This window comes from Phyllostomus hastatus, unplaced genomic scaffold (genome assembly GCF_019186645.2).
Source record: "Phyllostomus hastatus isolate PE091 unplaced genomic scaffold, TTU_PhHast_1.1 phas_contig_5, whole genome shotgun sequence".
In the NCBI taxonomy this organism is placed as follows: Eukaryota; Metazoa; Chordata; class Mammalia; order Chiroptera; family Phyllostomidae; genus Phyllostomus; species Phyllostomus hastatus.
The window spans coordinates 3,728,227-3,746,712 of record NW_025333897.1 but is presented as its reverse complement, the minus strand read 5'-3'; the positions used below and the strand labels follow the sequence as shown (position 1 = coordinate 3,746,712).

Genomic DNA, 18,486 nt, shown 5'->3' with positions numbered 1-18,486 from the left:
TTTATGGAAAAAACTAAACAGGCTTTTTGGCCAACCCAACACTGAACAGAGGTTTAAATGAAACAAACAGACTGGCTCCAGACAGTACAGTGTGTGCGGTCCGCATGCTGCCGGACGCGCTGCCACTCACTGCACTGCAGTGTGCTGGGATGGCTGCGTTCGAGGCGGTGAGCCCCACCACCCAGGGAAGCTGGGCTCCTGTTAGACCCCACTGTCTGTCTCTGCTCCCACCCTCCTTTCATGGCCTCATCTTCAGCCCATTTCTTTTCCTTTTAATATTTTTATTGATTTGAGAGAGAGAGAAATATCAATTTGTTGTTCTACTCATTTATGCATTCACTGGTTGATTCTTGTGTGTGCCCTGACTGGGGACTGAACTTGCAAACCTGGCGTACCAGGATAACGCTCTAACCAACTGAGCTACACAGCCGGAGCCTTCAGCCCATTTTTAAAACAATTCAGAATTTCTGACCATTACCAATCCCAGTGCCACAAGATGACACTTAGTAATAAAAAGTTTTGAGTATGACTGCTTGTTTTCTCAACCTTCAGTCACACGGTATATCCATTTCTGTTCACCGTCTCCTGGTCATGCCTCAGGGTTTGATGAATATTCTCATTCGCTCTCGCTTCCGTCATCCTCTGAAGTTTGGTCACTGTCCTCACTGGTCACCTCTGCCACTTTGCAGGACAGGTTTTTAGTGTGTACGACTGAAAGAGTTAGATATTACAAACATATGTTAACTACAAACTAATTAGCACATCTTTTTCCCTCCCATTATTTTGGTCAATGCAGAGAAAGTCTCTTGAGTTCTACCTCTATTTTGTAAATCATTTTATATATTCATTATTTGGGCAAGAAATGAGCAGATGCATTTTTTCTGCTAAAACATGAATTTTTCTGCCTGGGAAGGTAGCCGTAAAAGTGTCATGAGAAAACATGTTTACAACAAAGCGCTGACACCTCCACAAGCCAGCACATCTGGCACCGACACCAACCACAAGAAGAAATCTCACTCCTCAGGGCTTTGCACTAAAGAGCCATTTCCACCAACGCCACACTCCTACATCGGTGGAGCGGTGACAGACTCCATGGCACTTGGGACCCATGGCCAGGCTAGTATGCCCCCTTACCCTTGGAGAAGTGGCTCTCCTCTTCACATTCTTCCCAGTGGTCAAAATCAAAAGCCACATTAGGATTCTGTTCAATGGAACAGTTTACATTAAGTGAGAGAATAAAACATACTCAGGCTGTGAGGGCTGGCCACAGTTCGCTTCAACTCACCCTCTGTCTGAGTAAGCTGTGCCAGGGTTCCCTTCTCTCTTTCGCAAGGGTGATCACGGGTTCGTCATTTTTAATTGCACACTTGCAATCATCTTTTATTATGTTGGCCTGCAGCTCCAAATCAGCCAAGTAAAACTTCTCTCCTACCCAGGCACTAGGTTCACAAAAAGATATAAAGCCAGTTTAAAAAAAAAAAGTTAGGAATTATTTCTATTTTACTTTATAAATTTATATAAACCTACCTAAAAGTGACTCGATCTCTAAAATATTTGCATTTGTAATCTTTCACATTCCTTATCCGCATCCTCAGTATGACCACATCATCTTTCTGGAACCACTTTATCTGTGGGTGGAAGCTGGAGGGCAAGAAAGAGGCTTATGTGCTTGCCACTCCTCACTTGCGGGTGAGGGAGGGAGCAGACCGACTCTCCAGCATTGGGCAGGCGTACCTTTTCAGAGGCTCTGTGGTTTTGTTAATGGAAGCATCTCCGGTGTTTTCAGGTGCAGTTTCTGCAGAAAAAGTCAAGTTTTCCTATAAATTATTTATATGGAACTCCATAATGTACACAGATATATGTGCTTTTTTGCACTTTATGCAACTTTTAGCTGAGGAAGTACTAAGAATATAAATTTCATAGTAACCCAAGTATATAGTTGCAAAGAATAACAGTACAGTTGCAAAGAATAGTTAGAAAAAATTAAAATGCACATCACTTAGTAAAGTTAATAAAAACAAGTTTCGACAAACATTACGATCACACAACTGGGAAACAAAGGTTACTCTCTGAAGCGTGTTCGCAGCACACCCGGTGGCGGCAGGATGGCAACGCTCGAGCCCCTCCACTGCCCTCGGCGGCAAGGGCCCATGGAAGATACACTTGAGGAGTGATACTAATCAGAACATGTCTAAAACAATGCAACCAAATTTCTCAATCTGAAATACTTGAAGCTTCCACCCAAAGACATGAGCAAGAATGTTCATAGCAACTTGAATAACAATAATCAAAAACTGGAAACAACATGGACATCCACCAACAGTGAGGTGGTAAAGTGTGCTATAGCTGTACCACAGAGTACACTCCGCGATAACAAGCACCACTGCTGCACAGGGGTCTAGACGACCTCCACAGTCATGCTGCAGAGTGGAGGAGCCACAGGAGCGTGCACCGCGTGCTTCCAGCTGACAGTGACAGAAGTCCGAACAGGGTGTGGGGAAGGTGCCTGAGGGAGGCTGCGCAGTTCTGGAAATATTCGGTAGCTTGACCTGGTTAATGGACATACACATATGTAAAAAAATCTCACAAGCTGTGCATTTAAGATCTGTGTATTTTCCCAGATGAACATTTTACCTCAAATAATAAAAATGAAAAAAGGTGCCAAAAGAAAAAAGCACGGCAAGCCTGTCAAAATAGGTAGTTGGGTGATATCAGGTTGGGTCACCTATATAACTCATCTACAAGTGAAAAGCCTACTCATTAGAAAATTTCTAAGAATTAATGATGCTGTTAACCATCTTTTAAGTAACCAACCATGCTTTTGGTTTTCTGCGTCTCTCTCAGAGTCAGCACGTCTTTCTGAACCCCTGTCCGCATCCTCTTGCTGTGTGCTTCGCAGGCCTTCTGGCGGGGGCACTCTGCAGAGAAAAGGCAGAGGTTACCTTGGAAGAGGGAGGCACACGCTGGCTCTCTGCAGGGACTTGCTGGCTGGGAGAGAGAAGCCGAGAAGGCGCCAACCAGTGGCCGTGATGTGCTCCCTGCCAGGAGCCAGGCCCACCAGACAGGGAAGCAGTCACAGGCACCTGGCACGGCAGCCAGCTGTTCGCGCCGTGCCCCTGGCCTCGAGCCCAGAGTGGAGGGTTGATACGTACTATCAAATAAATGCATTAACAAATTTATTAACGCAAGTTCTGTTTCAAACCACTTGACTTTGAGAATAACATACACTGCCACCCACTTCAAAGAGGATAAAAGGGCAGAAAGTGAAAGCCACCTCCTTCCCTCCTTGCCCTGGTCCCTCAGCTCCTCCTCCAAGGGGTCCTGTTACCAGTTTGGGTCTGCTTCTAGAAAGCCTTTGCCTAAGAAAGCATATACTGCCCCTGCCACTTTCTATCTCACACCCGCATGCAGGTTTAAACACACAGAAGCCTACTAAATTCACTTTTCTGCCCTCTGTTGTATTGTTCTGAATACCCAGAGAGTTGCTCCTTGGAGGACTGACGGCCTCCTTTCTCTACATTTTTAAATTGTGCTTCTCTTTTGGCTTTCTGAGCAGGTAATGACATTCATGGGGTTTAATAAACATGGAAGTTTACACAGTGATGATCTCTCTCTCACTGTGGTGGCCAGCCACTCAAACTCCGCCCTCATGGGTGACGATGCAGTTCATCTTCCGTGCACCCTGAGAGGTCCAGCCTAAAGGAGCAAACCTATGCAGACATGGTACACCTGTGTACACCCCTGCCACAGGGCAGGGTCTGTGTGTGGCTCCAGGGGACCTGACCGACATGCATGAAGCCTGTGGTGTGGCACTGCCCAAACAGGGGAGGGCAGTGCCTCATATCCAGCCACCTGGACACGGCAGGGACCGTCCTCAGATCTCTTTCCCTCCTGGGGGTGCAAGGACCCCATTGCTCACCCTCTTCCTCCACCATGGCTCTGACCTCCTCGTTAGACCCTCATCTACTGGGTTCTGTCCTTCCCTCTCATGCACTTAACCAAGGTAAGACTCTCTTCCAACACCTGGAAACCAAAGCCTTCCCCCAGTGTGGTCCTGAGTTCCGGGCTCACAGTTTCAACCACCTAAAACGTAACAGGTCCAAACCCATTGCCGTGTCTCCCCCTCTCCAAGGGGCTAGCTGCTTCCAGACAACACCCTCTCACTGCCAACCGTGCCAGAATCCTTTCAGTCATCAGGACGCAGGGTTATGGAATCACACTCCCCCATGTCTGTCAGTCACTGAGCCCCATGGCTTCCAGATCTTCGGGGTCCCCAGGATCCGTCCTCCCCCATAATCTGCTGTAGGAAGGTGCCCTTCCTCTAGCTTCTGATCCCAATTGCTGCCACAGTGCCCCAACCCAGCTCCTGAAACAGAGTCTCTCTTCCAAAAGCACTGCCTCTACAGACTCCTGTGGTTCTCTGCACCTCTCTCTACCTGTATTTATGACCACAGGTGTGTGATACTCCCGCACAACCACAAACTGAAGTGTGCACAGCCACCCAGAGTGCTTTGCAGAGCTGGGGCTCAATAGCTGTGTTTCAGATAACTGATCAATCCCAGTTTTGATTAATCTACTAAATTGCAATGACATCTTCATTTTTATTATTTTAAAATTGTTTTTATTTTAAAGTATATTTTATTTATTATGCTATTACGGTTGTCCTATTCTTTTTTCTCCCCTTTATTCCCCTCCTCCTGGTACTCCCATTACCTTCAGCATTCCCCCACCTTAGTTCATGTCCATGGGTCATGCCTGTAAGTTCTTTGTCTTCTCCATTTCCTATACTATTCTTTACCTCCCCTGTCTATTTTGTACCTACCAATTATGCTTCTTATTCTCTGTACCTTTTCCCCCTCTCCCCCTCTCCGCTGATAACCCCCCATGTGATCTCCATTTCTGTGATTCCTGTTCCAGTTGCTCAGTTTGTTTTTGTTGAGGTTCAGTTGTTGATGGTTGTGAGTTTGTCATTTTACTGTTCATAGTTTTTTATCTTCTTCTATTTCTTAGATAAGTCCCTTTAGCATTTCATATAATAAGGGCTTGGTGATGATGAACTCCTTTAAATTGACCTTATCTGGGAAGCACTTTATCTGCCCTTCCATTCTAAATGAAAGCTTTGTTGGATAGAGCAATCTGGGAATAGGTCCTTGTCTTTCATGACTTGGAATACTTCTTTCCAACCCCTTTTTGCCTACAAAGTTTCTTTTGAGAAATCAGCTGATAGTCTTATGGGAACTCCTTTGTAGGTAACTCTGTCCTTTCCTCTTGCTGCTTTTGAGATTCTTTCCTCATCTTTAATCTTGGGTAATTTAATTCTGATGTGTCTTGGTGTGATCCTCTTTGGGTCTAAATTGTTTGGAACCCTATGAGCCTCCTGGACTTGTACGTCTATTTCCTTCACTAGATTGGGGAAGTTCTCCATTATTTTTTCAAGTAAATTTTCAGTTTCTTGCTCTTCCTTTTTTCCTTCTGGCACCCCTATGATTCAGATGTTGTAATGTTTAAAGTTGTCCCAGAAGTTCCTAAGCCTCTTATCATTTTTTTTAATTCTTGTTTCTTCATTCTGTTCTGGTTGAAATGTTTACTTCTTCCTTTTGTTCCAAATCATTGATTTGAGCCCTGGTTTCCTTCCCGTCACTGTTGATTCCCTGTACATTTCCCTTTATTTTACTTTGCATAGCCTTCATTTCTTTTTTCATTTTGCAACCACACTCAACCATTTCTGTGAGCATCCTGATTACCAGTGTTTTGAACTGTGCATCTGATAGGTTTGCTATCTCTTCGATGCTTAGTTGTTTTTCTGGAGCTTTGATCTTTTCTTTCATCTGGGCCATATTTCTTTGTCTCAGCCTGCCTGTTATGCTGTAAGGGACAGAGCCTTAGGTATTTGTCATGGTGGGGCAACGCCCTTTGTGGCGCTGTGTGTGGGGGAGGGATCAGAGAGGGAACAATGCAGCTTCCTTGGCTCTCACCCCACTTTCAAGTGACTAGCAGCTTCTTCTACTGCCACAATCCCGACAGGTTTTTATAGCCAGAGGTTCTGAGGCTTTATTTAGCCTGCTCTGGAACCCTGGGTTACATGGTCTGTCTCACCCCCCAGTTGTTCCTACGGTTTATCTGCACACAAATGTGGGATCAGTCAGTCCACCAGCCACCATTTTGTCCACATGTTCTGTTCACCTGGCTGCCTGTCTCTGCCCCGCCTACCAGTCTGGATGAATGTGTCTTCTTTAACTCCTTGGTTGTCAGACTTCCATACAGTTTGATTTTCTGGCAGTTCTGGTTGCTTTTTGTTTTTAAATGAGTTGTTTCCTTCTTTTGGTTGTGCAAGGAGGTGAAGCATATCTACCTACACCTCCATCTTGGCCCAAATGCTTTTTCATTTGACATCTTCATTTTTAAAAGACTCTAAGTATGAAGCATTTTTTTCTCTGAATATGTTTAGAAACCAACATGTATCCTAATCTCTTAGGTACCCAGTTTTATTAAGATAGGAAACCCTGAAATCTTAAGACTATAAAGTACTTTCATATTTGCGATGTGTTTTTGAAATCCCCCTACTCTTTCCAGGTCACTGATGGTCACATCACTGAATGCACGGGTCAGCTCCCAGTCTGTACCTCACCTGGCCCTTGGCAGCTCTGTAGAGCCCCTGGCTTGCCCTCTTGCATACCCTCTGGCCACCCTGGACACCTCTCTCCCAGGCTTCCTTCTCTGCCAAGGGCTGCTCTCTTCCTAGGCTCCTGTCTGTGTCCTGACAGCTGCCTCACCTCCCAACACCAGAGGCCCAATGCTTAGTCCTGGGACCTTTATACTCACTCCTTCAGGGCCCTCGTCCAGCATTTAGCTCTCCATACCTAGGAACCACTGACAAGACTCCATGGGACCATGCACTCACTACTCACCACCAGCTACTTCTCACCACCTCCACAAAGCCACCCAAGTCTGGGCCACTGTCATCCTACCTGCAACTCGGCACAGCCTTTGTCCCTGACTCCAGTCTATTCTCAACACAGAAGCCAAGAATCTTTTGATTATTTCTCTGTTCGAAATCCTTTCATGGTTCCACTTCCTCAGAGTGGGAGCCCAATCCCTGCAAGATCACAGGGACCAACAAGATCCAACCCCAGGACTGCTCGCCGCTCTGCACCTGACACCAGGACTGTTCTCCTCTCCGCTCTGCACCTGACAGGACCTTTCTCAGAGTAAACTTCATGGTCTCTATACTGCTGGTGGAAGAGGAAACTGGTGCAACCAATCTGGAAAACTGGTGGGCAGTGGCTCTAATGATGACTCAGCAGTTCTATTCCATCACAAATTCATTCGTACATGCACCAAAACACATGCAGGGGACTGGTTAAAGGACCACCAGGTATACCCCCGGACCACTGGGAACTCCTCCCTTCAGCAGCAGAACGAGTGGATAAATTAGGGCGTGTTCATACAATGGAACATAGTGCAGTGGTAAGAATTTATGATCTACAGCTACATGCACAATACAGATGGGTTTCACAGATGATGCTGAGCTACAGAAGCCAGCTACAGAAGAGGCATGTTGCATGATTTCATTCAGAGGACAAGTCAGGGAAGAGCCATCTGTGTCAGGAGAGCACTGCCCCCGGGAAGGGACAAGCTGGCCCTGCGTCATGTCCTGTTTCTGGGCTCAGAAAACCCACTAAACTACACTTACAATGGGTGTACTTTTCTGTATGTGTGCTAGCTGCCAACAGAAAGCTAACAGAATTCATTCTGTAAGACAGACACAGGTGGAGGCTGAAGTCTGGATGAAACAAGATTCCCAAAATCCTGGTAATGACTGGAGCTGGGTGATGGGAATATGGACACTCGTTAAATGATTTACTTTAAAAAAAATCTCTTTAATACTTTGAGATGTATTTCCACAGAACAGCTGTTCCAAAACAGAAACAAAAATCTACTTACAGGGTCTGGCTTAGGCTTTTTTCGACAGGTGGCATTTTAGCTCCTTTGTATAATTTTTTCAGTTGTTCTATGTGTTCTGAATTATCAATGCCCATTCCCATTGACAAAATTTCTGCTCGAACATTGTAATCAATGACAGAAGTTTTCAAATTTAAAAGTTTTGTGATGTGCACCTTAAATCAAAGAAAAAACACATTTGCAGGAATGACATTTCGAACTTTAAATGAACCCCAAGGACGCCCACATGGCCCCTCGGCCCAGCTCTATCGTGCTCAATGCCGGTGGGCATGTGCCAGTGTACCCAGGCCTCCCACTCACATCTGGTCCACTTGCTGACCAAGGTTCTGTTAGAATCTTCCAGAGCCTGGGCCCACCTGCAGCAATATGGTGAGGTCAGGCTTGGGGCCAAGGGCAAACCCTGGAACAGAGTCCCCAGACAAGACCAGTCTGTAATGCAGTAACCACACACGAGTCTTAGATTTTTCTGGTGTTTGCTCCAATACTTTCATGTCTCTCAGCAAGGAAGACCCGAGTGCTTGGAGTCTCTGGGTGCCCGGAAAGGCTCTCCGCCAAAGCCCTAAATCCTGTGTTCTGGAGAGTTTCCTCCACTTGCCTTTTCTGCAACCGAAACAGTCTCACCACTTCTATTTACACAAAATTAAGTAAAACACGAAATCTGCAACAGTCTGATTCCTGTTGGTGGGAGATGTGCACCCAGACTGGGCACCCCTTCCGTGGCATGGGGAGGGTGGGCTGGGCACTATCTGAGGAGAACCCTGGGAAGGTGCTCCCACCTGGGAGGGTCTTCCTCCACTCACACTGGGCACCCAGCTGGTCTGGGTGGGGGACGCTGCCACTCTGCAGCTGTGGAAGCATATTTGCCAGAGGGTAGGTCTTCTTCTTTTCTTTTTGCTTCATTCTCTTAATTTATAAGTTTCCATTTTCTCCAATAAAGTGGAACCACAATATTGACTATCACAGCACCAACTAGTAATCTCTACCTTCTCTTCTGAAAATCATTTTTCCTCTTACTCTTAAATCTCACATCCATCTCAAACTCCTTTTAAAGCTTTAGGACGTTTCCAATCTTACAAAAATAATCTCTAGCAGAAAGTTTTAAGAACTGAAGTCCTCTCAATCTTGCCAATAATCATAATTGAAAAGTAGAGTCCTGTGGCCCAGGAAGAGGGGAGATGGTGCCGGCATAGAGGGGTGCATGGAGACCCCTTATTTTCACATCCTGGTTTCACAGCCCCATGTCAGCTCCACAGGATAGGAGTCCATGTTCACAAATGGAACCCAAGTGCCCATATAGGTCCTACCTAGCACACAGTAGGGACTCAACTTTTGATGACTGAATGAAATAGAAACTGTGAACATAACAAAACTTTTTTAACCTCACCTGAGAACATGGGTTTTTTTTTTTTATTGCGTTAGAGAGGAAGGGAGAGAGAGAAACATCGATGCAAGAAAGAAGCAAGGACTTCCAGCCAAGATGGAGGCGGAGGTACACACACTGTGTCTCCTTGCACAACCAAATTAAGGACAACAAAAATTTAGAAACAAAAAAACCAACCAGAACTGACAGGAAATTGAACTGTACAGAAGTCTGACAACTAAGTAGTTAGACACATTCATCCAGTCTGGCAGGAGGGGTGGAGTTGGGCAGCCAGGCAGAGTCCGGTTGCAGCAAAGGCTTGCAGACCCCAGCGCGCAAGGCAGCAGCTGAAGGACCCTGGCTGTGGGGTGGCAGCGGGCAGACCCAGGGAAGCGTGCAGGGCCTCTGGCTGACCGAGTGGTCCCACATTCTCGTGTAGACAAACAAGGTGAAACTGGGGAACAAGAGAGACTGCACGGTCCAGGGCCCCGGCTCCAGGAAATAAAGCCTAAAAACACCAACTGAAAACACCTGTGGGGGTTGAGGCAGGGAGAGACTCCCAGCCTCACAGGAGAGGTCGTTGGAGAGACCCACAGGGTCCCAGGAACGTACACAAGCCCACCCACATGGGAATCAGCACCAGAAAGGCCCAGTTAGCTCGGGGGAAGCAGCGGAAGGGACTGAAATCTGAGAGAGAGAGGAGTAAGTGCCATTGTTCCCTCTTGGACCCCTCCTCCACATACAGCATCACAACACAGCAACAGGGATGACCCACCCTGGAGAACACCTAAGGCTCTGCCCCTCAGACATAACAGGCACAACAAGACAAAATAAAAAATGGCCCAAACAGAAGAACAGATCAAAGCTCCACAGCAAATACTTTTAAGCAACGAAGAGATAGCCAACCTATCAGATGCACAGTTCAAAGCACTGGTGATTAGGATGCTCACAGAATTGGTTGCTTTGGTCGCAAATTAGATGAAAAAGTGAAGGCAATGCTAAGTGAAATGAAGGAAAACGCATAGGGAACCAATAGTGATGGGAAGGAAACTGGGGCTCAAATCAATGGAGTGGACCAGAAGGAAGAAAGAAACAACCAAAAAGAACAGAATGAAGAAACAAGAATCCAAAAAAAAAAAAATGAGAAGAGGCTTAGGAACCTCCAGGGCATCTTTAAATGTTCCAACATAAGAATTATAAGGGTGCCAGAAGGAGAAGAGGAAGAACAACTAGTGGAAAACTTATTTGAACAAATAAAGGAGAACTTCCCCAATCTGGCAAAGGAAATAGACTTCCAGGAAGTCCAGGAAGCTCAGAGAGTCCCAAAGAAGTTGGACCCAAGGAGGAACACACCCAGGCACATCATAATTACATTGGCCAAGATGAAAGATAAGGAGAGAATCTTAAAAGCAGCAAGAGGAAAGGAGAGCATTACCTACAAAGGAATTCCCAGAAGACTATCAGCTGATTTCTCAAAAGAAACCTTGCAGGCAATAAGGAGCTGGAAAGAAGTATTCCAAGTCATGAAAGGCAAGGACCTATATCCCAGATTACTCTCTCCAGCAAAGCTGTCATTTAGAATGGAAGGGCAGATAAAGTGCTTCCCAGATAAGGTCAAGTTAAAGTAGTACATCATCACCAAGCCCTTATTATATAAAATGTTAAAGAGACTTATCTAAGAAAAAGAAGATAAAAAAAACACGTATAGTAAAATGACAGCAAACTCACAATTATGAACAACCACAACTAAAACAAAAACACAAACAAACTAAGCAAACAACTGGAATAGGAACGGAACCACAGAAATGGAGATCACATGGAGGGTTAGCAACAGGGGGTGGGAGGAGGAGAGAGGGGGAAAAGGTACAGAGAATAAGTAGCATAGATGGTAGGTAGAAAATAGATAGGGGGAAGGCAAGAATAGTATGGGAAATGTAGAAGCTAAAATAAGTATGACACATGGACATGAACTAAAGGGGGGCAATGTGGGTGGGAGGGGGTGTGCAGGGTGGAGGGGAATGAAAGGGGGGAAATGAGACAACTGTAATAGCATAATCAGTAAAATAAAAGTAAATAAAAAGAAAGAAGCAGGGACTGGTTGCCTCCCCCAGGTGCCTAGACCAGGGACCATACACATCTGGGCTAGGGACTGTACACACCAGACCGGTGATCAAACCTGCACCTAGGTACATGCCCCAAAAGGGAATCAAACCCACCTTTTGGTTACGGAACAGTGCCCCAACTGAACCACACTGGTCAGGGCCAATAAAACCTACTTTTGAAAGGCCAGGGACTGGAACTCCCAGCATCACCAACCGTGTGCTGGGATGTGAAGCTCATTTATAACACCAGGCAGATGGACGGCTGTGCTGCTGCAGGGCCGTCCCCAAGCCCAGGCCTCCCCACCTGTGTGGACAGAAAACTACGAAACCCACCGAATGGTGCACAGCCAACACTTGGAAAGTGAAAGAGAGCAGAGTTGTAAACATCAGAGACTGCCGCACGCAGTGAGGACAGTGCCATGGAGTGCCTGTCTTTGGCTGTGTGAGTGAGTGTGCGAGTGCACACACACGCCTGTTAGCGCTGGGTTACAGTGTAAAAGATTCCCCCCAAATAAGCCTCCGTTTATGTGAGGCAGAAGTTATTCAAGCAACAGGTTAAAACAGTTTGGATTACTCCAGAGGCCCAAACACAAATTTGTTTTTAAGAAAACTATATACTTACCATTGGATCAATCCAAACTGTATTTCCTAAAGCCAGTATCACTTTTGCATCATGCAATTTTCCAATAATTTTGTGATGAATGTACCTAGTAACCTGAAAAAACACACCAAAGTAACTAACTGATCAGAAGCTTTAGTGTTAACACCTTATTCTGCACATGCTACACAGTTTTGCAAAAAACTCTCCCATGTATTTCAGCAGAGCCTCTCCCACCCCAGGAGGCAGGTTTTCAGGCCATGGCCCCTTTTGTCGACAAGGGTAACCAACAGTAGAGTCTGACGGGGACAGATGCAAAAGCTGAGTTCCAGAACAGGTCCACACCTGTGGACTCCTAATTCTGCGTGCTTCCCACCCTGGACAGGTGTCCCCACCTCCTGCGGTAACTGTCCACCTCCCTGTAAGGTGTGGATGTCTTTTCCTGGGAAGCTCAGTGGGAGTGAAGTCCAAGTGCTGCACCAGGGGAAGAAGGCACAGCGATGGAGCTGCTCTGCACCAGGGACCTGGGAACGAGGGGCCTTGGTGCCATTTCCAGTGCCCTTCCTGAGCACAGGGCTGTCCTCCCAGCATGGCCGCCACAGGGGAGCCCTGCCTGAGTGCTCTCTTTTGGGCACATCTCAACTCCAGTCAAGCGGGACGGGAGGGAGCTGGCTCATCGTGATGGGATTACTTCCATCTCCCTTGAACTCTGTGAATTAATCTGAAAGAACACATGCAGAACTCCCCCCATTTCTATGGAAGGCTCCTCTTCTACTTGTGGTTGACCGTCCTGACAGACCAAATGTTTCCTGAGGGTGGGGACCACGACTTTCTTGCTAATGGCCGCATCCCCAGAACACATGTGACGCCAGCACACAGGAACCTCAGGAAGTACTCTCCATGAAGAAACAAGATTGCTATTTAATAAAGGCTATTTTTACTACACTCTCTGCAGGATGGCTCCATGTTCACCCTTTGCTGTGGGGGCAGTCACCTATGTATTTCCTGCATAATGTGCAACCTTGTGCATGACCCAAACTGTTTTTACTTTGCCAACCACAATAGCTTATTTCATATCCTACTCATCAGATTATACAAAACGTAACCTTCCCTTGAGAATCAGGACTCACTGCCCTGGCGCTGAGGCTGCCTGTCGAGCCTCCACTTGGGTGGCGGGCGCCTCTCAGCCCACCGTGGACAGCCTTGTGAGCCCACGCCGGCCACTCTTCTGTGCTCCTTGCCGTGGCCCACGTTGTTTTCTTTGCTCTAAGTGCCTCAGCTGGTCTATGTGGTGACATCCTGGTTACCCATCCCAAAGGGCCCCGAGGAAACGTCCCTTCCTTTGGGAGCTTTTTGGACTCTGTCCTTATCCATCCTCCCAACCCCAGTGGACTTACCTTGGCCTCTCCAGAAAGTGGCCATCACCCATGACCCCCTTTGGCAGGGGTACCCATTTTGTAGGTGCTTATACTGTTTCTTCACCTTGAGCTGACAGCCAATTCATTTTATCACAACACATATTTTACACCAGCGCTAAGTCTGTAAGTGCTGGTGATAAGATGGCAACTGGTGCCTGGCAGACAGGGGTGCCTGGTGCGCGGCCAGGGCTACTCGGGGCGGCCGTGAGTGCGGGTCTACCCCTGCAGGGATCCGTGTGGATGGTGCTCCCACTGCTTAGGGGCCTGAAGCATTTTACCCAAACTCAGCACTCTAAATTCAGATAAACCACAATTCTGTGTACATTCTGGGTTAAATGTATTCTAAAGTCAACAAACTAAAAAAAGCCAAAATAACTCACCTTAGGATTCCATTCAATTTCACCGTCAGCAGGTTTCACTCTGCAAACAATGAACTCCACTGCCTGGGGGGGCAGGGGGCGGAAACTTTCTGGGAGACGCAGCAGCTGATCTCTTGGGACGAGCCCAGTCCTGCCTTCATCTATAAACTTCACCAGGACTTTATCCAGGGCCCACTGGTCTTCCTCCTGGCCCATCTCCAGCACTTGAACTCTGGAGAACAACAGGGGCATCAGTTTAACACACAGACTCTAAAATGGAAATAACCTTTGCCTCAATTTATCCATTAAATGCTAAATATTTAATAGGACTGCATAGTTGTACTCCATGCTAGAAATAAAAGAACTGGGGCTGTCAAGAGCTTACTTAGCAATAGCTTATTTAAAGTACATCTAAGTATAAATAGAGTAAATTATTTGACAACACCTTAAAAATTAATGTAGCAAATTAAAATCTTCAAGGTTCTCAATCTAGCCTACCACCAAGTGCAGGTGGGTGTGGCACTGCGGAGGTGCGGTGCCAAAGGCATGTGAGTCAGACCGCCCGGGGGGAACACTGGGCATGCACTGAGCTGACCTCAGACACCTCACACAATGTAAAAGGGTATTATCTGAAACATATAAACATATCCAGAAAATAACATCACACTAAACCCAAGACAAGGCTCGGTTTGCTTATGTGTAAAATGGGAATGATTCGACGTCATTTGTGAGAACTGAGTTAAAGATGCATGTGTGCGCAGCGCATAGTGATGGCTTTGTAACTGCTAGTATGTAAACGCTACATGTCACCCATGCTCTGTGCTTGGGGGCCTGGGGTCAGATGAGTCCCAGGTGTGGGCCAGTGTGCAGGGTCTGGGGCCATGACCCTGCCACCACCCTCCTGGGAGGCAGCAGGCCGAGCATGGGAACAGTGGGCTCCATGGACAGAGGTGAACGTGGGGGTTCAATGGCAGTAAAAGTTACCTCATGCTCCCCAGCTTGTCAAGATGAAATAACAGACATTCTACCTGTAAAAAACTGTTTCTTCTGCTAATCCATATAGTCCAAATTTCTCCACCTGTTCAACAGTTGTTTTATTACTGGTATCTTCAAAATACTCCTTCATTTCAGCGTTAAGAGTTGCATAAAGATCCACATGTTTATCAACTATACGGCCAAAGTAATGTGTTGCATTCACAATGTAAAAGGGTATTATCTGAAACATATAAACATATCCAGAAAATAACATCACACTAAACCCAAGACCTGTCTGTGAAAACCAGCACCTGACCTAAGAGCCCAAAAGCACGTGAATGGGGTTTAAAAATAAAGTTAAGAAGCTGGCCAAAAAACAAATGAAATAAAAATGTTACCATATTCACAAAAATGAGAGTTTTAACAGAAGTTTTTCTGGATAAACATTATTATTTTAAAACTGCATTATTTGTTGGAAGTGTTCCTTTGTTTACTTTTTAAAGCTGCACTTCATAAAAATCTTCTTAAAACCGCGCCCCTTCTCATTCCACTGGTGTGACAATGGGTGTCTGGCAAGAGCTGCTGTGCACGAGGCACCGCAGGGCTTCCAGCAGCCCACAAACCGGCAGATCCAGCGGCGCTGCTAGAGCGTGCTCAAGAGGACACCCTTCACAGGCAGGTGTATGCCAGGTTGCTGGTGCCTGAGGGGAGTGCTGTCTGCGTCTGTGTTAGTAAGTGCGTGGGGCAGGCATTCCAGGTGGAGGGAGCACACGGTGGATGTTAGGGCAGGAGCCCTGGCTGCCCAGAGCAGAAGGCAGAAGTGAGAACGGGTTATTTGGTGGGATGGTGGAGAAGGTGGTGCTGACTGGGAGGCAGGCAGGCAAGACAGGAGCAAGGTCACCCTGTGTGAGCAAAGGCAGTGTCAGATCTCACCAAGCTGACAGTGGTGGCCCTCCTCTGTGGGCCCCCTCCAACTTCACTGCCTGCCCCTCCCCCACTCTCACAGCCAATGAGCCTTGTGCTGTTCCACAAACACTCCACATTAACTGCTACACCTCAGGGCCCTTGTTCTTGCCGGTTCCTGCTCCTGGAATACTCTTCCCCAAATCTTCCCATGGCTGGATCCTTCTTATCTGGCCCTCAGTGCAGATGACCCCTCCTCAGAGAGTCCCTTCCTGCCTAAAAATTTGCAAAGGGCCCTTTGTCCCCTTGGCTTCCCCCCAGTATTTCATTGCCTTTCATCCTCTTCCTAGCACATCCTCCTTACTACCCTGCCTGCTGCCGACCACCCCCACTGGAACGTCAGCAGCAAGGGGCAGGTAACATGTCAGTCATGGTTCCTGAGCCGGGCATTCTCCAGCACCACGGAGAAGCTGCCTAAACAAACCCTCAGTGTGCCCTGGCCGGGTGGCTCAGTTGGTTGGAGTATCAGCCCACAGACCAAATGGCTGTGGGTTCAATTCCTGGTCGGGGCACAGAGAGAGGTTGTGGGTTCGATCCCCAGTCAGAGTGTGTACGGGAGACAACTGATCGATGTTTTTCTCTCTTTCTCTACCCACCCTCACTAATCCTCCCCATTCCTCTCTCTCCATAAATCAATAAACATATCTTCAAGTGAGGATTAAAAAATAAAATAATTTTCAATTTAAAAATATAAATAAAAAATAAACCCTCAGTTCAGTGTTTATTCAAGCCCATCTCTGCCTCTGGCAGCAGTTCAGTATTCCCTCCTGCCTGGCAGCTGAGCCTGCCCCAGGAGTCTTCTGCCCTGTGGTTCAGAGGCCCCAACAGCCCAGCATTCCATTCGTGAGCCCACTTGCTGATGGTGATCAGTGATCGTGTGGTAGTTCGGAGGATGAGAAAAACTCTCACAACAATGTTATGAGAAAGAACAGGACACAGTAACACACACCAATAACAAAAAGTTTTTAAAGATACACAAAGAAAAATGACAGAGTAAATATACTAAAATGCTAATAGTGATTGTTTTAGGATGACAGGAGGAATAAAGGGGACGTTTCTTTCGCCCTGTAGTTCCCAAACACGAAGGCTCTATGTTAAAGAAAGAGGCCTCAGCACACACAGGGAAACAGGGCCCAGGGCTGAGCTGGTGTCAGTCTGGGCCGCCCCCTCTGCATGTCACCAGCACATCTAAAAACACATTCAGTTGGTAGAATGGAGGCAGCGAAAAGCAGCTTATGGGCTGTGGTCTCGAGACAGGAAAGCCTGAGGCCTCCAGACAGGGGAGGGTGATCAGTTTGTCCTGGTTTATCTCATTCCGTCCTGGTTTTCAGCACTTAAAGTCCCACATGCCAGAAAAGCCCTCAGTCCTGGGCACACTGGGAGGATCCCTTCTCGCCACCCGACCCCCTACCTATTTTGAGTCTACTCTCCCCAGGACCCATGCACACAACTAATTCCATCTGTTATGGTCACTGGACACAAGGCAAGGATACAAAAATTAACTGCATTTTAAAACAACTGGGAAATGAAGTTTAAGAAAATTCACTGACAACAGCATCCAAGAACATGAAATATTAAGGATAAATTTAACACAGTAAGTACAAGATCTGTCTACCGAAAACTGTAACACATTGCTGAGAAATTAAAAATGACCTAGACAAATGGAATATTCCATGATAATGGACTAGAAGACTCAGTATTGTTTAGATGTCCATGCCTCCCGTATTAATCCACAGACTCAATGCAATGCCAGTCACAATCCCAGCAGGTGTCTAAGTAGAAACTGGCAAGATGAATAGGGGAACTGGGAGGTGGGGAGGAATATAGAGGAACTCTCTGTATTTTCTGCTCAATTTTTCTATAAGCCTTAAACTGTTCTAAAACATAAAATCTATTAATTTGAACAAGTACATAAGAGCAGACGAGGAAAGACCATTCACAAGACCTGACAGTGTCACTATCTGTGCGGGAAGAAGCAGAGGGAGGAAAAGAGTGAGTCCTACAGACCCAAGGACTGAAGTGCCCAGGACGCAACAGGTATTCACTGAAGACACGTGGGCCAGTGAGGCAGGGGCACCAGATGGTGGGACGGTTTCATCCACTCTGCTGGTGGCTAAAGGTTGATGTGAAATCTCAAAACTGTTTATCCGGGGACAAAGAGATGAACAAAGAGAAAAGTGGAAGAGGAGAACAGAGCCATGAAAACTCACGACGCTCAGAGACTAGGTTTCCATCTTTTTTTTTTTTTTTAGTAAGACACAGAAACAACAGAAACTGGAACTCTGAGGAATTAGAAAAGTTATCCTAATCCGCAAACTTCCTTCTAAAATTTAAGGAAAATAAATTTTATCTAAAAATGATCAATAGCAGGCCCTGGCTGGTGTGGCTCAGTACATTGAGCACCAGCCTGTGAACCAAAGTGTCTCTGGTTCGATTCCCAGTCAGCACACATGCCTGGGTTGTGGGCCAGGTCTCCAGTAGGGGGCTCGAAAGAGGGAACCACACATTGATGTTTCTCTCCCTGTCTTTCTCCCATCCTTTCCTTCTGTCTAAAAATAAAGAAATAAAATCTTAAAAAAAAAATAAAAATGATCAATAGCAAGTTATCAGGGTCAAATCCCATATTAAGTTAGAATAATAAAAAAGGGAATCAGGAACAGAACAACAGCCTCTACAGGCAATAAAAGCCATTAGAAAGATGCATCCACAAAACAGATCAAATTGAACCTTCAATTTCAAACTGGGCTTC

The 18,486-nt window shown here is 46.4% G+C and overlaps 1 protein-coding gene across 1 annotated transcript in view; it reads right to left on the bottom strand.

Annotated features, from left to right (window-relative positions):
* Positions 1-616: 616 nt before the first annotated feature.
* The window catches only part of TDRD12 (tudor domain containing 12), a 77,766-nt gene continuing 59,896 nt past the window's right edge, over positions 617-18,486 (bottom strand). Inside the window, exons 23-32 of the mRNA XM_045846646.1 lie at positions 14,828-15,015; positions 13,821-14,031; positions 12,047-12,139; positions 7,945-8,117; positions 2,815-2,918; positions 1,735-1,795; positions 1,528-1,641; positions 1,286-1,439; positions 1,135-1,201; positions 617-711 (exon numbers count right to left, since the gene is read on the bottom strand). Coding sequence (XP_045702602.1) covers positions 617-711; positions 1,135-1,201; positions 1,286-1,439; positions 1,528-1,641; positions 1,735-1,795; positions 2,815-2,918; positions 7,945-8,117; positions 12,047-12,139; positions 13,821-14,031; positions 14,828-15,015 — 1,260 coding nt within the window. The remainder of the gene's footprint in view (positions 712-1,134; positions 1,202-1,285; positions 1,440-1,527; positions 1,642-1,734; positions 1,796-2,814; positions 2,919-7,944; positions 8,118-12,046; positions 12,140-13,820; positions 14,032-14,827; positions 15,016-18,486) is intronic.